We start from the raw sequence: 18230 nt of genomic DNA, 5'->3' as shown, positions 1-18230 counted from the left end.
AAAATATGGGGGACAAAAAAAACTGTGTGTCCCCCATATTATGGAACCAGCACCGGGCTCCAACAGCCTGAGGTGTCATGCCACAGCTGGGGGGACACTTTTTTTTATATAAGGTCCCCCGGCTGTATCACACTCACCGTGGCTGGTCAGCCCTGGACGTCTAGGGCTGAAGCCTGGGGCTGTCCCCGGCGTCCGTGGGCTGATACGTGTTCAAGAGTAAAAAAAAATTGCTTTTTTACAGGTGAACTACAAGTCCCAGCAGGCCACCCCGCATGCTGGGACTTGGCCAATCACAATGCCTCCTTGGACTTGTAGTCCACCTGTAAAAAAAATGTTAAAACACACACACACACACACACACACACAGAAAAGTAAAACTATTTTAAACACACTTAATTGTACACCTATACTCACAAACCCAGGCTCCAGCATTGTGTCCCTCTGACTCCTGCAGTAGCTCACCCCGCACTGACAGCGAGGTGAGCCGGCTGCCTCCGCAGTGATCACAGCGGCGAATCGCGCTGTCAGAGAGATACAGAAACTCTCAGCCCTGATTGGCTGTAGGCGTCTCCATGGGGACGCCTACAGGCAATCAGGGTGGAGAGCTTCTGTATCTCTCTGACAGTGTAATTCTCTGGGCAGCCGGATCACCTCGCTGTCAGTGCGGGGTGAGCTGCTGCACAGCTGGGGGACACTGGCTGTGCAGTGTCCCCCAGTCATGCCACAGTCGGGGGACACTTTTTACATAAGGTCCCCCAGCTGTATAATGCTCACCGTGGCTGGTCAGCCCTGGGCGGGGTGCCTGGGGGAGTGGGGACCCCTCAATAAAGGGTCCCCCCAGGCTTCACCTGTCTAGAGCTGAAGCCTGGGGCCAATCAGGGTTGAGAGCTTCTGTATCTCTCTGACAGTGTGATTCTCCGGGCAGCTGGCTCAGTGCGGGGTGAGCTGCTGCAGGAGTCAGATGGAGTCAACACTGGAGCCTGGATTTTGTGAGCATAGGTGTAAAATTAAGTGTGTGTAAAATACAGTTTAGCTTTTCTCTGTGTGTGTTTTTTTAACATTCTTTTTACAGGTGGACTACAAGTCCAAGGGGGCCCATTTCTGGGACTTGTGGTTCACCAAGTCCCAACATGTGGGGGAGGCCTACTGGGACTTGTAGTTCACTTGTAAAAAAGCTATATTTTTTTACACTATCAGCCCGGTGTCCTCCGCCCACGGATGCCGGGGATAGCCCCGGGCTTCAGCACTGGACGGTTGAAGCCTGGGGGAGGGACACATGTATTGGGGGGTCCTCACTCCCCCAGGTATCCCGTCCAGGGCTGACCAGCCATGGCGAGCATAATAGGCATAAACATATGTATTGTGTCTTTTGTTTTTTGTTATAGGCAAGTTTTGTAATGAGGTAATATGAAAAAAGGACAATAAAGATGTCAAGAAAAATCATTGTCTCCCTTTTGTGTAGCTGCTGACCAGCTGTGTGTGTGTAGAAGAACAGCTGATTAAGTGTACTCAGTCTGGGATAAGTTTCTCAAGAATCAATAGTATGATGGTCAAGTCTGCTTTTCTGAGCATTAAAACCTGAAATCCTCAATGGAGACTGCAGACTGTGGGAGTCACAGGTACAACACAGAATAGGAGCTTGATGCAAAGGAAAAGGTGTCTAGAGCCCAATAAGTAGTTTGGCAATTTTTCATAAATTAGAATAAAGTATGGAAGCAAGACCGAGTAAGCTGAAGTCTGCTGTTGTCGGACCCCTTCAGCAATCTCCTGCTTGTAGGTACCAGTGCAGGAGGAATGTCGTCCGGCAAAGAGAGCGCCTGAGAGAAATAAAGGACAGGGAGAGAGCGAAGGCTTAACGATCAATACCGATTGTCAGACATCGTACCCACAGTATCTGGTTTTCCCTGAGGGAAAAACACTATGGCAGGTATTCAATGCTGTTAGCGAGTGGTGACAGCAAGCAGAGCTTCCTGCTCGCTGTCACCACTCACCCTGACAGCATTCAACACACCCTCCGCATCCGCCAATTCCCCCTCGCTCCGTTTTTTGAGCGAGGGAGAATTGGCGGATGCGGCTCCAGAAGCAGCGAGACTCGAGGCTAAAAACTGTGAGTTTTCTGCAGTAGCCGCGGGTCTCGCTGTTTTGGGGAATTCTCGCGAGGATTTCCCCAGAACGTTGAATAGAGCGAGCGGCCGGCGCGGGGGTTAAACAGCGAGGATCGCTAGTTTTCTGCAATCCTCGCTGTTTAACGCCCTCGCCGGCAGCTCGCTGCAGCATTGAATACCCCCCTATATATACACAGTTTGCTGTTTTCTCTTAGATTTTTATGATCCAATTGTAAACGATTTGTTACAATTAGATATTCAAGATATTGTTGTCTCACAACTATGAGAAAATACTAATAACTAATAACAGTCTCTGCAACAGTACATATATGAACTAGTAGCAGTTGCTCAAATGATATACGTTATTGGCACTTAAATTAGTGAGAAGATAAATAGCAAATATAGAAAAAGTCTGCAGCGGGCAGCTTTACGAGAATACAGGAAATAGTGAAATACAGGAAATAGTGAAAAAGGGGGGTATATCTCAAACACAATCTGCAATAAAGGTTAATCATATATAGCAGATGGTGCACATAGAAACCACAATCTGCAGCAATAAAAAAGCCTACAGCAGGACGTTTTATGGGAATGCAATCTGCAACGGAAAAGTAATACTATAGAGATAGGTAGGTTTAATCAGAATCAGATTTATTGGCCAGGTATCCTTGCGTATACAGGGAATTTGTTTTTGGTTTGCTGTGCAACAGCCAGGTGGCTAACAAGTAAACAGTATACTGTATAAACATAAACAACATAAATAGGTGGGGGAACATGTACAGTCATACAGAAACATATTCCGAGGGTACACAGTGTTAAATTATGTGCAGAGGCTTATGGCGCGACAACATGGTGATATGTTCAGGAGTTAACGTGTCAGCAGGTGAACCACTTGAGGGAAGAAACTTTTTAGGCTTCTGGTGGACCTGGTGGGAACAATCCTGTAGTGTCTGCCTGATGGCAGCAGATTAAACAAGCCATGGCCAGGATGTAGTTGGTCCTTGACTATCTTCGTTGCCCGATTTTTTGCTCTGGACAGTGGGGAAGGTCTGCCCCGATGATCTTCTCCACAGTTCTGACTACCTTTTGGAGTCTGCATTTGTCTCTGGCTGGTAGAACGTACCAGACCAGTATTGAGGAGCACAGTACAGACTCCACAATCGCTGAGTAGAAGGGGAGCAAAAGCTTCTGTGGGATATTGAACTTCCTCAGTTGCCTAAGGAAGAACAGCCTCTGCTGCGCTTTTCCAACAATAGTATCAGTGCCGGGCCCGGGAAATTGTGGTTCCTAGGAACTTGAAGGAATCCACTAGTGACACCACACTGTCATTAATTTTTAGTGAAGGAACACCAACAGAATTCTTCCTAAAGTCCAGTACCATCTCAGTGGTTGAGCTCTAGATGGTTGCTGCTGCACCATCAGTCCACTTCTTGTCTGTAGGCCAATTTGTCCCTGTTCTTGATGAGGCCAATAATGGTAGTGTTATCGTCAAATTTGATTATATTTACTGAATTCGCCTCTGAGCTGCAGTTGGTGTACAGGGAGAAGAGCAAGGATAAGAGTACACAGCCCTGGGGTGTTCCTGTGCTGATAGACTGCACTTGGGAGGTGAATTTCCCCGCTTTCACAATTTGTTTTTACAGTCAGGAAGTCCACAATACATGACCAGGTAGTTTCAGGGACTCCTAGGTGAAGTACTTTAGGGTGGAGGATGTTGGGGATGATTGAATTGAAGGCGAGCTGAAGTCGACAAAAAGGACCCTTGCATAGGTACAAGGCATATTCAAGTGCTGCAGAATGTAGTGCAGGTCTAGGTTGACTGCATTCTCAATGCATCGATTCAATCGGTAGGCGAACTGGAGGGGGTCTAGCTGGTGGCCAGTCACAGCTTTCAGGTGGTTCAGTACCAGGCGCTCGAACATTTTCATGATCACAGACGTCAGAGCTATCGGCCGGTAGTGTTTAAGATCTGTAGTAGTGGATTTCTTAGGGACCGGAACAATAGTGGAGCTTTTGAGGCAGGAGGGAACCTTGTGTAGCTCCAGTGATTTGTTGAAGAGCCTGGTGAAAATGACCCGCGTATACTGTCAGGGCAGATTGTGACACCCTGTCAGGAACTGGTGACTTCCTTGGTTTGGCCCACTTGAACATCTCCTCCACCTCTTCTTGGGTGTCCTGAAGTGACTGGAGTTGGCAGTCAACATTTGGGGCAGCATAGAGGGTATGTTTGATTCACAGAGGACTACCTTTTCAAACCTGCAATAGAAGTTGTTCAGCTTATCAGCTAGGTCTTGGTACATATTGGTGGGTTTGGCTGTTTTCTTGTAGCTCGTTATAGATTGCACTCCTTTCCACACATATATACGGAGCCATTAGTGGAAGGTCATTTGTCACCCGACATCAAATGATTTCTCCCCCAAGGCTGCAAATGGATGATTATGCAAATCATCCATTTGCAGCTGTGCGGGGGATCGCAGCATGTGAGGGAGGGGGGGGGGGGGGGGGGCGGCGTCTGGGGTACTCGCAAATGCTGCAAAATTCATGGCCTTGAGAGTCAACCAGAATAAGGTCCATTATGGCTTTGGGTGCCAAGTGAATTTGTCAAAAGGTGTGAAAATTGCCAAGCAAACATTTTCATTCATCGTGATCTGCAATGTTCAACTTACATAGGAAATATAATCTTTTATAATACAAAATTTCTTATTTGAATCTATATAACAAAATGTAAGCGATGCTGGCATACTCACCTCCTGATCTGGTCCGATGCCCATGGGACCACGCATCGGATCAAATGTCACACGCATGCGATTTATCGGCCCAAGTGCCGATTTCACATGATTTATCGGCCCAAGTGCCAAAATCGCGTGGAATCGGCCCACAATCGCAGTGTTTATGGGAGCATTAAGTCCTCTACTTTCTCAATCTATACCACATCTCTTGGCAAACTAATCAGCTTTTTTAGATTTCAGTATTATCTGTATGCAGATATTACTGGAATCTACCTATATGCCCCAGACAACATTTGTATTGGTCTCAGTCTCTAAATCCCTTTCTGCTGTTTCGTATTGGATGTCAGCTCACCACCTCAAACTGAATATGTCAAAAACAGAATTAATTATATTTCTGCTGACCATTAGTAGTTACAACACTTTTGTTGGTAAGCTGCTCAATCAGAGGTGTGTCATTCAGGTGCCAAAAGGGAGGGGTAATTCTGTCTAGGAAAAAAAAAACATTTTGTATCCCAATTGCACACTGAGTGAGAAAATAACTACATATTAATCAGATAATACAGAGATCTTGGTTGCATTAGTAGTTACAAACCTGATATCTCTATCACTGTTAAGAACATGACAATCAATAATACCCCACAAGCTTGCTGTCTAGCTGTCATGCTTGACTCTGAACTGTCCTTTGTTCCCCATATTTAATCTGTCTCAATTACATGCATCTTAAAAAGATATCCTAAATATGACCATACCTTATACGAGGCACTGCAAAAACTCTAATCCATGCTTTTATTATCTCCTGCACTACTTACTGGTCTGACCAAATAGACACTCATCACTACAATATATCATAAATGCAGCGGCTAATCTTCCTTACTAGATGTTCATCATCTGCGGATACACTTTATTAGTCCCCCCCATTGGTTACCTGTGTTCTACCGTATTCAATATAAAATATTTTTACTTAAACACAAGGATATAAACCAAACTACACCAAAAGTACGTGTGAAATTTTATGGGATGAGAGATTCAGAAAGTGTGAGATTTGGTAAGAAATCTCCACTTTTTTAAAGCGGCAATCATTCACACTGCAAAAATCAAACTGGTTTTGCAGTGTGAATGATTGCTGCTTTAAAAAAGTGGCGATTTCAGACCAAATCTCACTTTCTGAATCTTTGATTCTATTAAATTCCCCCCTACATCTCTTCACTTATCTCAAAATATCTCCCGACCAATCTCTTCACTGCTCACAAAATCTATGTATCTCATTGTTTTCTACCATGCACAATTGGAATTTCTTTGGGCTGCACTCAATCTGTGGAATGCTCTCCCACGCACAACATGACTCTCCTTTAGTCTCCAAATCTTCAAGTGTTCCCTGGAAACTCACCACTTCAGGAAAGCTTTTCCTCTTCTATCCATTTGGATCCCCACTGTACAGTCCACATATCCGATCTGGTGGACCATTATGCAATAGATAACACCTATCCTTTTGTATCAATGCCTATTTCCCTATGGATTGTAAGCTTTTGAGCAGGGCCCTCCTTCCTCTATGACTGTCTGTAACTACCCAGTTTGTTTTATCACTATTGTTTCCAGTTGTATAGATCAATGGAATTTGCTGCGCTTTATAAGAAACTGTCACTAAATAAACAAATAAAGAAGATTCTGATTGATTTCAATTTGATTAACATTTGAGATACAGTAGGGGCCACCAAGGTGTATCTGTTCGTTCGGCTCATTAAACAAACCTGGTGGTGGCAGTATTATAAAGTTATTAGTAAGCCTGTGATATAAGCAGAGGAATGTGGAGTGGCAATAAATAATATACCGGGCAATCAGTTCCTAACTGCCATGTTACTAGCTGTGTTAAAAAAACGGCAGTAATGAGCTGATTGGTTGGTAGTTTATCTGTCTCCACTTTATCACTCTCCAAGGCTTAATAAATATCTGCATAAATGCTAAAAGGACTTACCTCTAGTGCATGAAGTGAAGTGTGAAGCACAGGAAACACATAGGAGGAGAATGTATTGTCTTTCATCACTTTTGATAGTGGAATCTGGAAAATTAAATAGATGAGTTTGCAGACCTCTAAGTAATGTTTAAATACAAATAAAAGTCAATAAAAAAGAGGACAAAATACTGGTGGCTGGGGTGTCAGGGCTTGTGCCCCAAGCACTGGGGGTGGGATTCTCTAAACTAAAAATGCGATAATGGGGTTTTTACCACATTATGGGATGCTCTAAAGACCCGCCCACCAGGTTACCGCGACGAGGAGGCTATGGTCGTCTACCGCAACCCACCGCCGCCCCGAATGGACTCCCATCACCTGTTTCCTGGCAGCACAGCGTTGTGCTGCCCGGATCTGTGACCTACTCCTCCTCCCTGCACTGTTCCGGGTGCAGGGAGGAGGAGGAAAGCCTGCCCGCCCGCAGCAACAGCACATAAGCCGGGTAAGGGAGGGAGGGGGGAGTCGCCGGGACCCGCTGCGCATCGCTGGCTCACCGCAATAGACAGCTCTTAACGCAAGAGCAGTCCTTTGCAATAATTATCGCATATGTTAGAGCATATGCGATAATTATGTCAGCGGTAGCTGGAGATGTGCGGCAGACAGGGTGCGTGGATATTAGAGAATCCCGCCCTGGATGTTGGGGGCCTGTTCTTCTTATGTGCAGGATGGGTCTGCAGTATCACTTGCAGACCTATCAGATGCAGCATGACTGACTTGTTGCAGTGTTTTGGGGAGTGCAGGCAGTACTCTACACCAGTGGCTCTCAACCTCGGTCCTCAGGGACCCCCAACAGGGCACGTTTTGCAGGTCTCCTCACAAAATCACAGGTGAAATAATTAGCTCCACCTGTGATCTTTTAAAATGTGCCAGTGAGTAATTAGTGCACTTGTGCACCTCTGAGGTGACCTGGAAAACGTGCACCATCAGCGGTCCCTGAGGATCTAGGTTGAGAACCACTGCTCTACACCATGCTGCTACAGGCTCCTTCTGCTGCATTTCCATTTTAATTACACAGAACTGCACAGCTGCTTCCTTGTGGCTGTGCAATTCCTTACAGACATGAATTAGGATATGGGGGTCTGGTTTTTGGACTCCGCACTGGGTTATGTGGTCTAGAGCCCAAATATGGGAAGGTGATTTTTTAAGTTGGTGGTACTCCCCTGAGTCCAAGTGCGAACATAAGAAAACAAAGGCGAAAAAGAAGACTCTTTTTGTGAGGCACTCTTGAAAATATGTACCATGTAGATTGAATTAAAACATAACTTTTATTTGTTGCTTAGTTTAAAAGGATAGGACGATTTAGCATGTTGTATTTCACCAAAAATTTCTGCAGTGAGCTTTTTAATACATATGCTGTGCGCTGGTAGGTAATTCCCAGTTCTATAACATGAATTTGGTCTTGAGATGATTATCTCGACTAGACACTATTTTTGTTTTGCTGTGCTTGCCCTCCAGCTAATGGCCCCAGTGGGGCCTGTGTTTGGCTTACAGAGATCCTACTGTAGAATGCCGTGATGCCACCTGGAGAGCCATCTGTCAGGTTCTCAGGATGCTACCGGAGTTGCTGATGTCAAATGTGTTTCATTGAAGGAGATCTCCAGTGGCACATTAAAATCACGGCACTGTTTACAGTACTTAGATGCAGCCAGAAACCAGCCTCCATGGCTTCATCTAACTAGAAATTATACTCAATTTATCAAATATATCATATTTTTTCTCCCATTGTTCTCACCGGATGAATTAGTTTTGCAAGTTCTTGAAACTCCTTTTCTCTTTTTTGGTTCTCTTGAATTTTAAATTTCCCCAGCTTTTCTTTATCATTTCTTCCACATTGGTATGTTTGATCCTAACAACAAAAACATTATGTCAGTCTTATTGCAGTTATTAGTTACACTCTATGCTATTATTTCTTTATAAACAGTTTCTTATATAGCGCACACATATTCCGCAGCGCTTTACAGAGAATATTTGAACACTCACATCAGTCCCTGCCCTAGTGGAACTTATAATCTTTATTCCCTACCACATGTACACGCACACATTCTAGGGTTAATATTGTTCGGAGTCCAAGCCAATTGACCTACCAGTATATTTCTGGATTGTGTGAGGAATCCAGAGCACCCGGAGGAAACCCATGCAAGTACGGGGAGAATATACAAACTCTGCACAGTTAGGGCCATGGTGGGAATGGAACTCATGACCTCATTGCTGTGAAGCAGGAATGCTAACTATTACACCATCCGTACTGCCCCATGCTATACTTCCAACTTTATGGCAACAGTTTGGGGAAAGGTTTTTCCTTTTCCATCATGACTGTACCCCAGTGCACAAAGCAAGGACTACAAAGCCTGTCTATTGTATACCAATAAGCAATAATAAGCATCTTCAACTATATTTCAATATCTTACCCACTCCTTTTAATAGCTACCAGGAGGCATGCCATGATTACGGTCCATTAAAGGACCAACATTTTGGCTGAATTGACTGCACTATGTCATTTAAAAAAAATAATTTGGTTGCTCAAACTCCTTGGTCTGGTGCATGCCCTGTGTTTAAATATTCATCCATCTGAACCACTGGATGGGATCTGCATAAGCACCCCAGCAGTTGGTGACAGTGGCGTAACTATGGAGGGTGCATGGGGTGCAACTGCTATGGGGCCCGGGACTTGGGGGGGGGGCCAAGGGCCCAGCAGGCATCCCCTGCACCGTTTAGAATTGTGATGGGGCCAGCGTTACTGTGATGATGGTATTGATGCAGGGCCGCTGCATGGAAGGCGATGCTGGAGCGAGGGTGGGAGAGGGAATGAGGAGCCGCTGGCGCTGCCTCTGTACGGACAGAGCCGGAGGCACTCAGTGATGATGACACGTGTGGGGGGGGGGGGAGCAGGGCCGTCTTTTTATATGGGCTTTATGGGCACTTGCCCAGGGGCTCCAGGTGTATAAGGGCCCTATCCTGATAGCTGAAGATCCCCTTTTTCCAGGGATACCAGAATTTTGAATATTGGCCCTGGGGAACTGGAGATATCCAACTTCAAAGCAGCAGTCCACATACAACCTGTTAATTGCAATTCCAAGTAAAATCTCTCAGGTTCTCTCTGACTTACAGTTTTCTGAGAGTATTTTCCAAAAGCTGGGGCTCTCCCCTTTCTGTCGACACTAGCGGCTTGTCTCTATTATGCCCAGAACCAGAGATATCAGCCTACCAGAAGCCGGTCCCTGCTCCAGCTCCAAACGTCTGGTGTACAGTTTTATATTTTTGTCAATGGATTGCTCTGGCTCCTGATCTCGAATATTAAGCCCACTTCACTATTCAACCCTCCCCTGGTCCTACATGTTGAATGGAAGATAGAGCACCGCCTGCCACCCATGGGGCATCAAAGCTGCTGCTGATAGCACCCCCCACACCTAGGAGGGGAGAATGGATAAGGGCCCCAGTGCATTGCTTTGCCCAGGGGCCCACACTGCTGTTAAGACAGCCCTGGGGGGGAGAGAACCAGATGCTGCTGCATGGAGGTGTTCCGTGCGCCGTGGTTATAGGGAGGTGAGGGCCCAATACTTCCCCGGGGACACTCTGTGTGGTCGGTGCGGAGACCTCCCTAGCTGCTGCTCTGTGGAGGGGGGGGGGGGGGGGAGAGAGGATGGGCAACTACTAAAGCCAGAAAAAAGTAAATTTACTCAAAACTTGGCACCCCTTTCATGGACAATAGAATATGACAATAGATGAATATTCGGGAATTATGTTATACTCTCCTTTTTCATGTATCCTCTCCACTGTTCCACTTTTCAAAAACTTTTCTCTCTCTCAAAAAGTAGTCCTCGATATATATATGTGGAATAAAAGACATACAACATCCAATGTGTAAAGAACGTTTTTGTTAAACTGTTGTGATTATTTCATCACATTGCAAATTGCATCACGTAGGCGTACATCAACTCACTGGTAGTAAGTTGAAACACACATACTGTATCTAGGTTTCTTTAAATGGGATATCGTACCCCTACTCACGATCAAACGTAGTTTTCCACGCACATAATGGTTTCTTTCAAATCCTTTCTCATAAAAAATCGATTTATTGCAATGAACAATCAGATAAAATACAATCCAAAAAATGTATATACTTTTGACAGACCTCAGGGTGAAGGCAGTGATATAATGCAGTCTACACACAGATTTCCCAGAGATCCGGACCTGAAAAACGTGTGGACTGTCACTTTCCCACTTACTTTCTTCCCTTATGGTCTGGTGTACAGGGATGAACAATAAAACAGCTGCTGAGCACTAGTCCAGACACAAGTGTCTGGACTAGTGCTCAGCAGCTGTTTTATTGTCTAAAGTGTATACATTTTTTGGATTGTATTTTATCTGATTGTTCATTGCAATAAATCGATTTTTTATGAGAAAGGATTTGAAAGAAACCATTATGTGCATGGAAAACTATGTTTGATCATGAATAGGGGTACGATATCCCATTTAAAGAAACCTAGATATGTGTGTTTCAACTTACTACCAGTGAGTTGATGTACGCCTACGTGAAGCAATTTTAATAATCAAAACAGTTTAACAAAAACGTTCTTTACACATTGGATGTTGTATGTCTTTTATTCCACATATATATATATCGAGGACTACTTTTTGAGAGAGAGAAAAGTTTATGAAAAGTGGAACAGTGGAGAGGATACACGAAAAAGGAGAGTATAACATAATTCCCGAATATTCATCTATTGTCATATTCTATTGTCCATGAAAGGGGCGCCAAGTTTTGAGTAAATTTACTTTTTTCTGTGTTTATACTGGGGATTTAGGGGAGATATTCCTTTGCTCTGAATAGGCGACCCATAAATCATATTAGCGCAGATAGATTATCTATCAAAACCTTTCCAGAAAAACTACTAAAGCCACTCCATTTCAGTCGGGCGGTGAAAAGGAGAGATGTGCCGCTGCTGCCGCTTATGTTGCTCGGAGGAGGAGGGAGAAAGAACCCCCTGCTGCTGCCCAGAGCTTCTCCGAGGTGGTGGGGGAAATCGGGAAGAGGAACCGCTCCCTGGATAGAGGAGGAGCTGCCGCTGCCCCGAGCCACACCTTCAAGGAGAGGAAGGTGTAGACTGTTGTTGGCAGATCCAATGCATCTTTCATTCTGCCCCCTCAAATGGTGCTGTGCTTGTTCATCTTTCCATCCCCCTTTCCTTCTGACTATGCTGCCAACCTGTCATTCTGTACCCCCATATGCTGCTCTGTCCATGAGTCTATCCCCCTCATCTGTCTTGTCAGTTTGTGCGCCAGTGTGGTGCTCTGTCCCTGTCACCTATGCCCCCGTTAGTCCATCTGTCTATGCCCACCACCCATCCATCTTTCCATATATTCCATCTTTATATATGTCAGTCTTTACCCCCTCCCCAGCCCCTTGTCAGTCTGTGCCCACAAATGTTGTTCTTTTCCTACATTTCTTTGCCCCTGTCCATCCGTCTATGCTCCGGTATGATGTTCTGTCAGTCTTCCCCCAGCCCCCCCATCCATTTGCCAGTCTAAGCCCCCCATACACTCCCAACCTGACTATTCTCTGTATCTCTGACACTCTCTTCCTCCCACTCTATCCTCCTGAAATCGTCTCTCTCTCCTCCTCTCTCACTGACACACTTTCCCTTGGACAGTCTCTTCCTCTCTCTACTAGATGGTCTAAGTCTTTCTCTCTGATCCTCTCTCTCCCTTTCTGACATCTTCTCTCTCATTCCCTAACATATTTTCTCTCTTCCTCTTCATGAAACTCTTATTCTGTCTTTCTCCTCTCTTTCCCTCCCTGACATTCTCTCTCTCTCATTCCCGCAAGCCCAGCTCTCTTGTTCCCTCCACTCTCTCTCTGACACCCCCTTTCTCTGTCTCTCTCCTCTTTCTTTCCTTCCCTTTTTTTCCATGAAGCCTTCTTTTTCTCCCTGACCACCCCTCTTCCCCGCTTTTTCTTGCCCCACTTTTTTTCTCTCTTTCCCTGACACCCTATTTGTCACTCACTTCCCTTAGTCTTTTCTTCCCCTCCCCTAAGAGGCCTTGTAGTGACAGGGGGGGGGGGGATGTTAGTAAAATTCAGTCACTAACAATATGTGTCACAATTCATTTGGGATACAATTCAATAGTCAAATACAATACATTGTATTAAAACCAAATATTTGTCCCCAAGCAAAGAGATACCCTTTCCTGGGAGAATTCTTCGATAGACTGATCCACCCTGTAGATGCTGGATTTGATACCCTAGGCGTTTCATCTTGAACATACTTCTTCAGGGGTTCCTTATATCTGTTTTTAGTGTTGAAGATCGTAAACAGTATTGAAGCACACTGGATTGTGTCAGTTGATCAGATCAATTTTCCCATAAGGCAGACATGTCCAAAGTATGGTCCTCCAGCTGTTGTGAAACTACAAGTCTCTACTATAGTATATATATATATATTCACACTTAACATCGGCACTCACCTTTCATAGTTTTGGGGTGCCCTATGGCTTGTGACCACATTGTTTAAACAGACATTGTAGGGGCTCTGCACAAACTAAATTAACTGATAATAAATAGTGGAGATTTGGTTCATGAATTGATCAATGCATTTAAGCCTGCAGCCCTCTTCAAGGGACCCCACTTTTCTGCAGGTCCTAACACTATCGCTGTAAATGGCTACAATACACATATATATATATATATATATATATATATATATATATATATGTTCTGTTCAATGATTATAACCTTCTATCATCCAGTAACTGTAGTAGATTCATATGGAATATATAGCTTCACTGAAAATTGGAGTTTACAACCAATGTTAACTTATTACCTATTGTTTGAAATTAAAATCTGCCTAAAAACATGTCACACCTTTTCAGAATAGGCAAGAAACATCAGTTTGTACTCTTGAGGTTTCTTTATCCAATTTTTAATGAATTGGCTGTTTTTCAGGGTGTCTTTAAGTTCTTGTCCGGCTAACTTGAATCCAAACTCTGACAGGACGAAGACAACATCGACCTACAGTAGATGGTGGGCACAAATCAGGGTACATTCAAGTCCATTCTGTTTGTTTATACAAAAAAAGATATAAAAATATATTTTTAAAAAGTTTATCAAGTTCAAGCTTTCATAAAATCTAAGAGCACTTGCTTATGCGGCCTTTGTACTGTGGGCACGTCTAAATCCAGGAAATCCAATGTGATGACAACAGGTAGTACCAGCACTAAAATGCCAGGGTACTAGTTTGGAACAACTTACCAACAAGTGAAGTGCAGCAGGACCAAAACCTCATCCCAAAACCCAGCTAGGTGACAGTAAGAAAAGGCATTGCTATGTGAGGGTGGCTGCACTCTCAGAGGCTGGGGAAATAGAACAGTCTCTCATTTACAATATAGGTAGAAATGATGCTATTACATTTCCTTAAATGTGGAAAAATCATGTCTTACATATAATGCATTGATCTGTGACATACATAATACGGTATGACATGGTTTTCCACTGTTATGATTGCATTGTCAGTCAGCTGCACAGGCAGCAATGATGATTAGTCTTCATTCTCTTTGTATGACACTGAGTGCTGGATTAAGCCTTTGGGGGGCCTGGGGCACTTTAGACAGAGGGGCACCCTCCTACTTGTCATTACTGCAGACAAATTGCACGGGAGGATAATATAGGATAATATATATATATATATATATATATATATATATATATATATATATATATATATATATATATAGTCTGTATTACCCGGCACTCTGAAGATAAAGGTTAACTGCCTGGTTGCCCTCCTGGAAATGAAGTATATGCAGGGGTACCCCCTTCCCAGAGATGGGGAGGCGGAATGAGGCGGCACTCACTTGAGGTGAAAAACGCTGGTAGGTTTATTAAAGGTGCATTATAGATTGTCCATAAAATCAACGTTTCAAGGCATTCGCCTCTTCCTCAGGACGGACAAGTAAGGGTACAGTAAGGGTACAGTGCAAATGCACCTTTAATAAACCTACCAGCATTTTTCATCTCAAGTCCTGTGAGTGCCGCCTCATTCCGCCTCCCCATCTCTGGGAAGGGGGGTACCCCTGCATATATATATATATATATACATACGCACATATACACCACATGAAAAGCCTCTGATAACAACCCTCCCATGATGAGGCCGCTGCTGCTGTCCTCTCCATGGGCCTAAGAAGCATGTGGTGTACTCCACCAATCAGAGCTCAGCACAAGTCTCTCAGCCTCTGACCTCCTAGTCTCATGGGACTTAGTCAACTCCCAGTAATGCACTGCACACTTGTGCAGTCAGTGTGCCTTGGCTCCCGATGCTCAGCACCATTAATAATTGTCACATTGGCAGATAGGTGAAGCTGCAGCACTACCCCCCTCCCATGCACAAAACCTTTAGCTTAATTTTTTTCTTAAATACATGCCAATCACAGGGGGGCCCAGGGGCAATGACCCCCTGTGCCCCCCTTTAATCTGACCCTGATCTCAATCCCAAAAGTATCTGTAAAGGCCCATACACACTCAGAGGCAAACGCAGGATTTTCAGAAGGGGGTTTCCAGAGGGGCGGAGCAAAGCACGGAGATGGACACTTAGGTGACCCAGTATATGCCGGGTCAGTTAGTATTATAGAAAGACCAAATGTATATAAATAATAATAATTTATATATATATATATATATATATATATATATCTCACATACATACAGGGGCGTCAACAGCAGTGTAGACACCTGGGCATAGCAATGTATTGGGGCCCCTACCGATCCTCCAGCGGTATGGGTGGGGGAAGCTTTGATGTCCCGTGGGTGGTAGGGGGTATTATATCAACTGCTCAGCATGTAGGGCCTGGATCAGTAATTTCCACTAATTACCCCTTTACTGCACAGATGGTGTTAGATGGGGTGGGAGAAGGGGGCATTGGGCTGAATGAAGGGGCCCTGATACATAACTTCCAGGGTGGTAGAGGATGTTTAATACGCAGAGGAGGGGTGTATAGTGGAGTGGGCTTAATATTCATAATTTTCTGGTGGGAGGACAGCTTGCTTGACTGCAGATATCTCCAGTGCCCAGAATTAGATTTCTTAGATTTTAATGGAATTAAAAACTAGAGAATCCCACCTACTAAATGGTACTGGGGACTAGGGGATCAGAGTTCAGGAGACAGAGCAATCTGCCAACGAGTATATAAAACTACATACCAGGTGTGTGGAGCTGGAGCAGTAACCAGCTGCTGGAAGGCTGATATCTCTGGTTCTGGGAACAGTAGAGACAAGCTACCAGTGTCCATCAAAGGAGGAGAGTCCCAGCTTTTGGAATATATCCTCAGTAAAACTCTAAGTGAAGTCAGATATCTCCGGTTCCCAAGGGCCGATTTTTAAAATTCTTGTACCCGTGGAAAGAGGGGACCCTCAGCTTTCAGCCTAAGGCCCTTAAACTCCTGGGGGGTTTCTGGGTACTCAGAAACCCCCCCTGCGTGCGCTACTGACACTGTGTGACTTTTAGCTTGAAAGCCGCCCAGTGTTTACGGGTAAGCATTGAGCGCTGATGCGTGCTCCTGCGTCATCTCTGGCCCGGCTGCACATCTGCTGGTATTACCATCAGATGAGAAACAGAGTGGGAGGCTTTCCATAGCGTCTTGCTATGGAAAGCCGTCCACCCCAGAGAAAATGGTGGAAACGGGTGAAAAACGCTCAGTGTGTATGGACCTTTAGTGGAAGGGTTCTGGTCAGGATCTTGAAACATCATCTAACAATATAATGGTGTTTATGGTGGGTGTAGGATATTTTATTGACATTCATCATGTTGACAATTTTGTATTGACCAATATCCTTTCACTATCTCTGTTCTCATGTTATAATAAATGAGAGTAAACAAACAGAACTTACTGTGTCCAGTGCATCCTGTATAAAGCTCATCGCCAACGGATCACTGTCATTTATTCCCGGCATATCCAAAATTTCTATTCCACCATACAACAGTCGGCTAGGCGCGTAGACTACAATACGTTTCAGTGCAGCTACTTTTTGTCTCATCATGGTATTTGCATCTTCTCCGATTAATGACATATATTCAGTCAGGAGTTTCTATGTAATAAAATATATTGACAGAGCATTTTAGAGGTTTGATTAGTTAGGTTGGTAGCTGACATTATGGGTGGGATGCACTAACATCCGCTGTCCCTCTCCGCCTGCTACCGCATTCATATGAATCACATACAGCATGCTCTAACATATGATTCATCCAAAACACATACAAGTAACTTCTATATTTAAATGTGCCTATTGATCCCCCACACATACCCACCCACCCACATACACACACACTACATGTTCAGCGTTGCAGCTGTGGCTTTGAGAAGAAAGCAGCACTCAAACAATGGGGCATAACAAGTGAATCAATAATAATAATATCTATTTTTTATATCTTACTAAAAGCAATTTCATATAATAAAAATCAGAACCATGTGCAATCAATTATTGGACCCAGTTGGAAGTTTTAACCTGCACTGTACCAAAGCAGTAGTCTCAAATCGGTGGAGTCCATAAGGCAATAGAACTCAGCAAAACGCGTTGGAGCAAACCTGGACCTGTGCCATTCACTTTGGATCCCCACCTGCTTATTCATCTGACCACCTGGTCCCACCGTCTGGATGTCTTTGGCCTATTTCATCTGGAGATATAGTCGTACAACTTGTGAGGTGTTTGGTCCCTTAACATCCACCATTAGAACCTTTCCCTTCAGCGACACCCAGGACATCTATTGCCTTGTGGACTCCACCGAATTGGGATTGCTGCTTTGGTACAGTGCAGGTTAAATCTTTTCCGAATGGGTCTAATAAATGATTGCACATGGTTCTTATTTTTATTATATGAAATTGCTTTTACTAGGATATTAAAAATAGTTCTTATAATTATTATTATTGACTTTTTACGCCCCATTATTTAAGCACTGCTTTGTCTCTTTTCTTTTTTTACTTGGTTCCAAATAGTAAGGGATTGACCCTTCCATCATAAGCAGCAGCTCTAAGAGAGCATCACATGGCAAGCGCTCAGTATTAACTATTGTTTATTTTTGGTTCTCTTACATGTACCCCTTTTACACCAAAAACCCTGGTCGGACCCTGGTCTTTGAACACTGGAATTTCCAGGATCTGACCCTGCTTTATACCCCATTTACACAGCACTTCGACCTGGATCAGACCAGGGTCTGCACCATTTACACTGAACCTGGGTCAGCCCTGCTATTTCTTCTGGATGTCATTAAAAATGGCCATCAACAGCTCATTTTGGGGCTACAACCCCTTTTTCAAGTATCTCAAACCCCCAGACAGTACAGTTTTACCCTCAGAGTATAATAACCAAGTCCCAGGCAGTATTACCTCTAGAGTATAATG

General features: G+C 44.2%; 1 protein-coding gene across 1 annotated transcript in view; it reads right to left on the bottom strand.

Moving 5' to 3' along the window:
- The window catches only part of LOC146042467 (uncharacterized), a 150156-nt gene that overhangs the window by 43588 nt on the left and 88338 nt on the right, over positions 1-18230 (bottom strand). Inside the window, exons 11-14 of the mRNA XM_083162502.1 lie at positions 16723-16920; positions 13702-13848; positions 8572-8685; positions 6804-6887 (exon numbers count right to left, since the gene is read on the bottom strand). Of these exons, the coding sequence (XP_083018628.1) occupies positions 6804-6887; positions 8572-8685; positions 13702-13848; positions 16723-16920 (543 nt within the window). The remainder of the gene's footprint in view (positions 1-6803; positions 6888-8571; positions 8686-13701; positions 13849-16722; positions 16921-18230) is intronic.

This window comes from Crinia signifera, chromosome 1, assembly GCF_055691185.1.
Source record: "Crinia signifera chromosome 1, ASM5569118v1, whole genome shotgun sequence".
NCBI classification, from domain to species: domain Eukaryota; kingdom Metazoa; phylum Chordata; class Amphibia; order Anura; family Myobatrachidae; genus Crinia; species Crinia signifera.
This window is presented reverse-complemented; position numbering and strand designations above follow the sequence as displayed.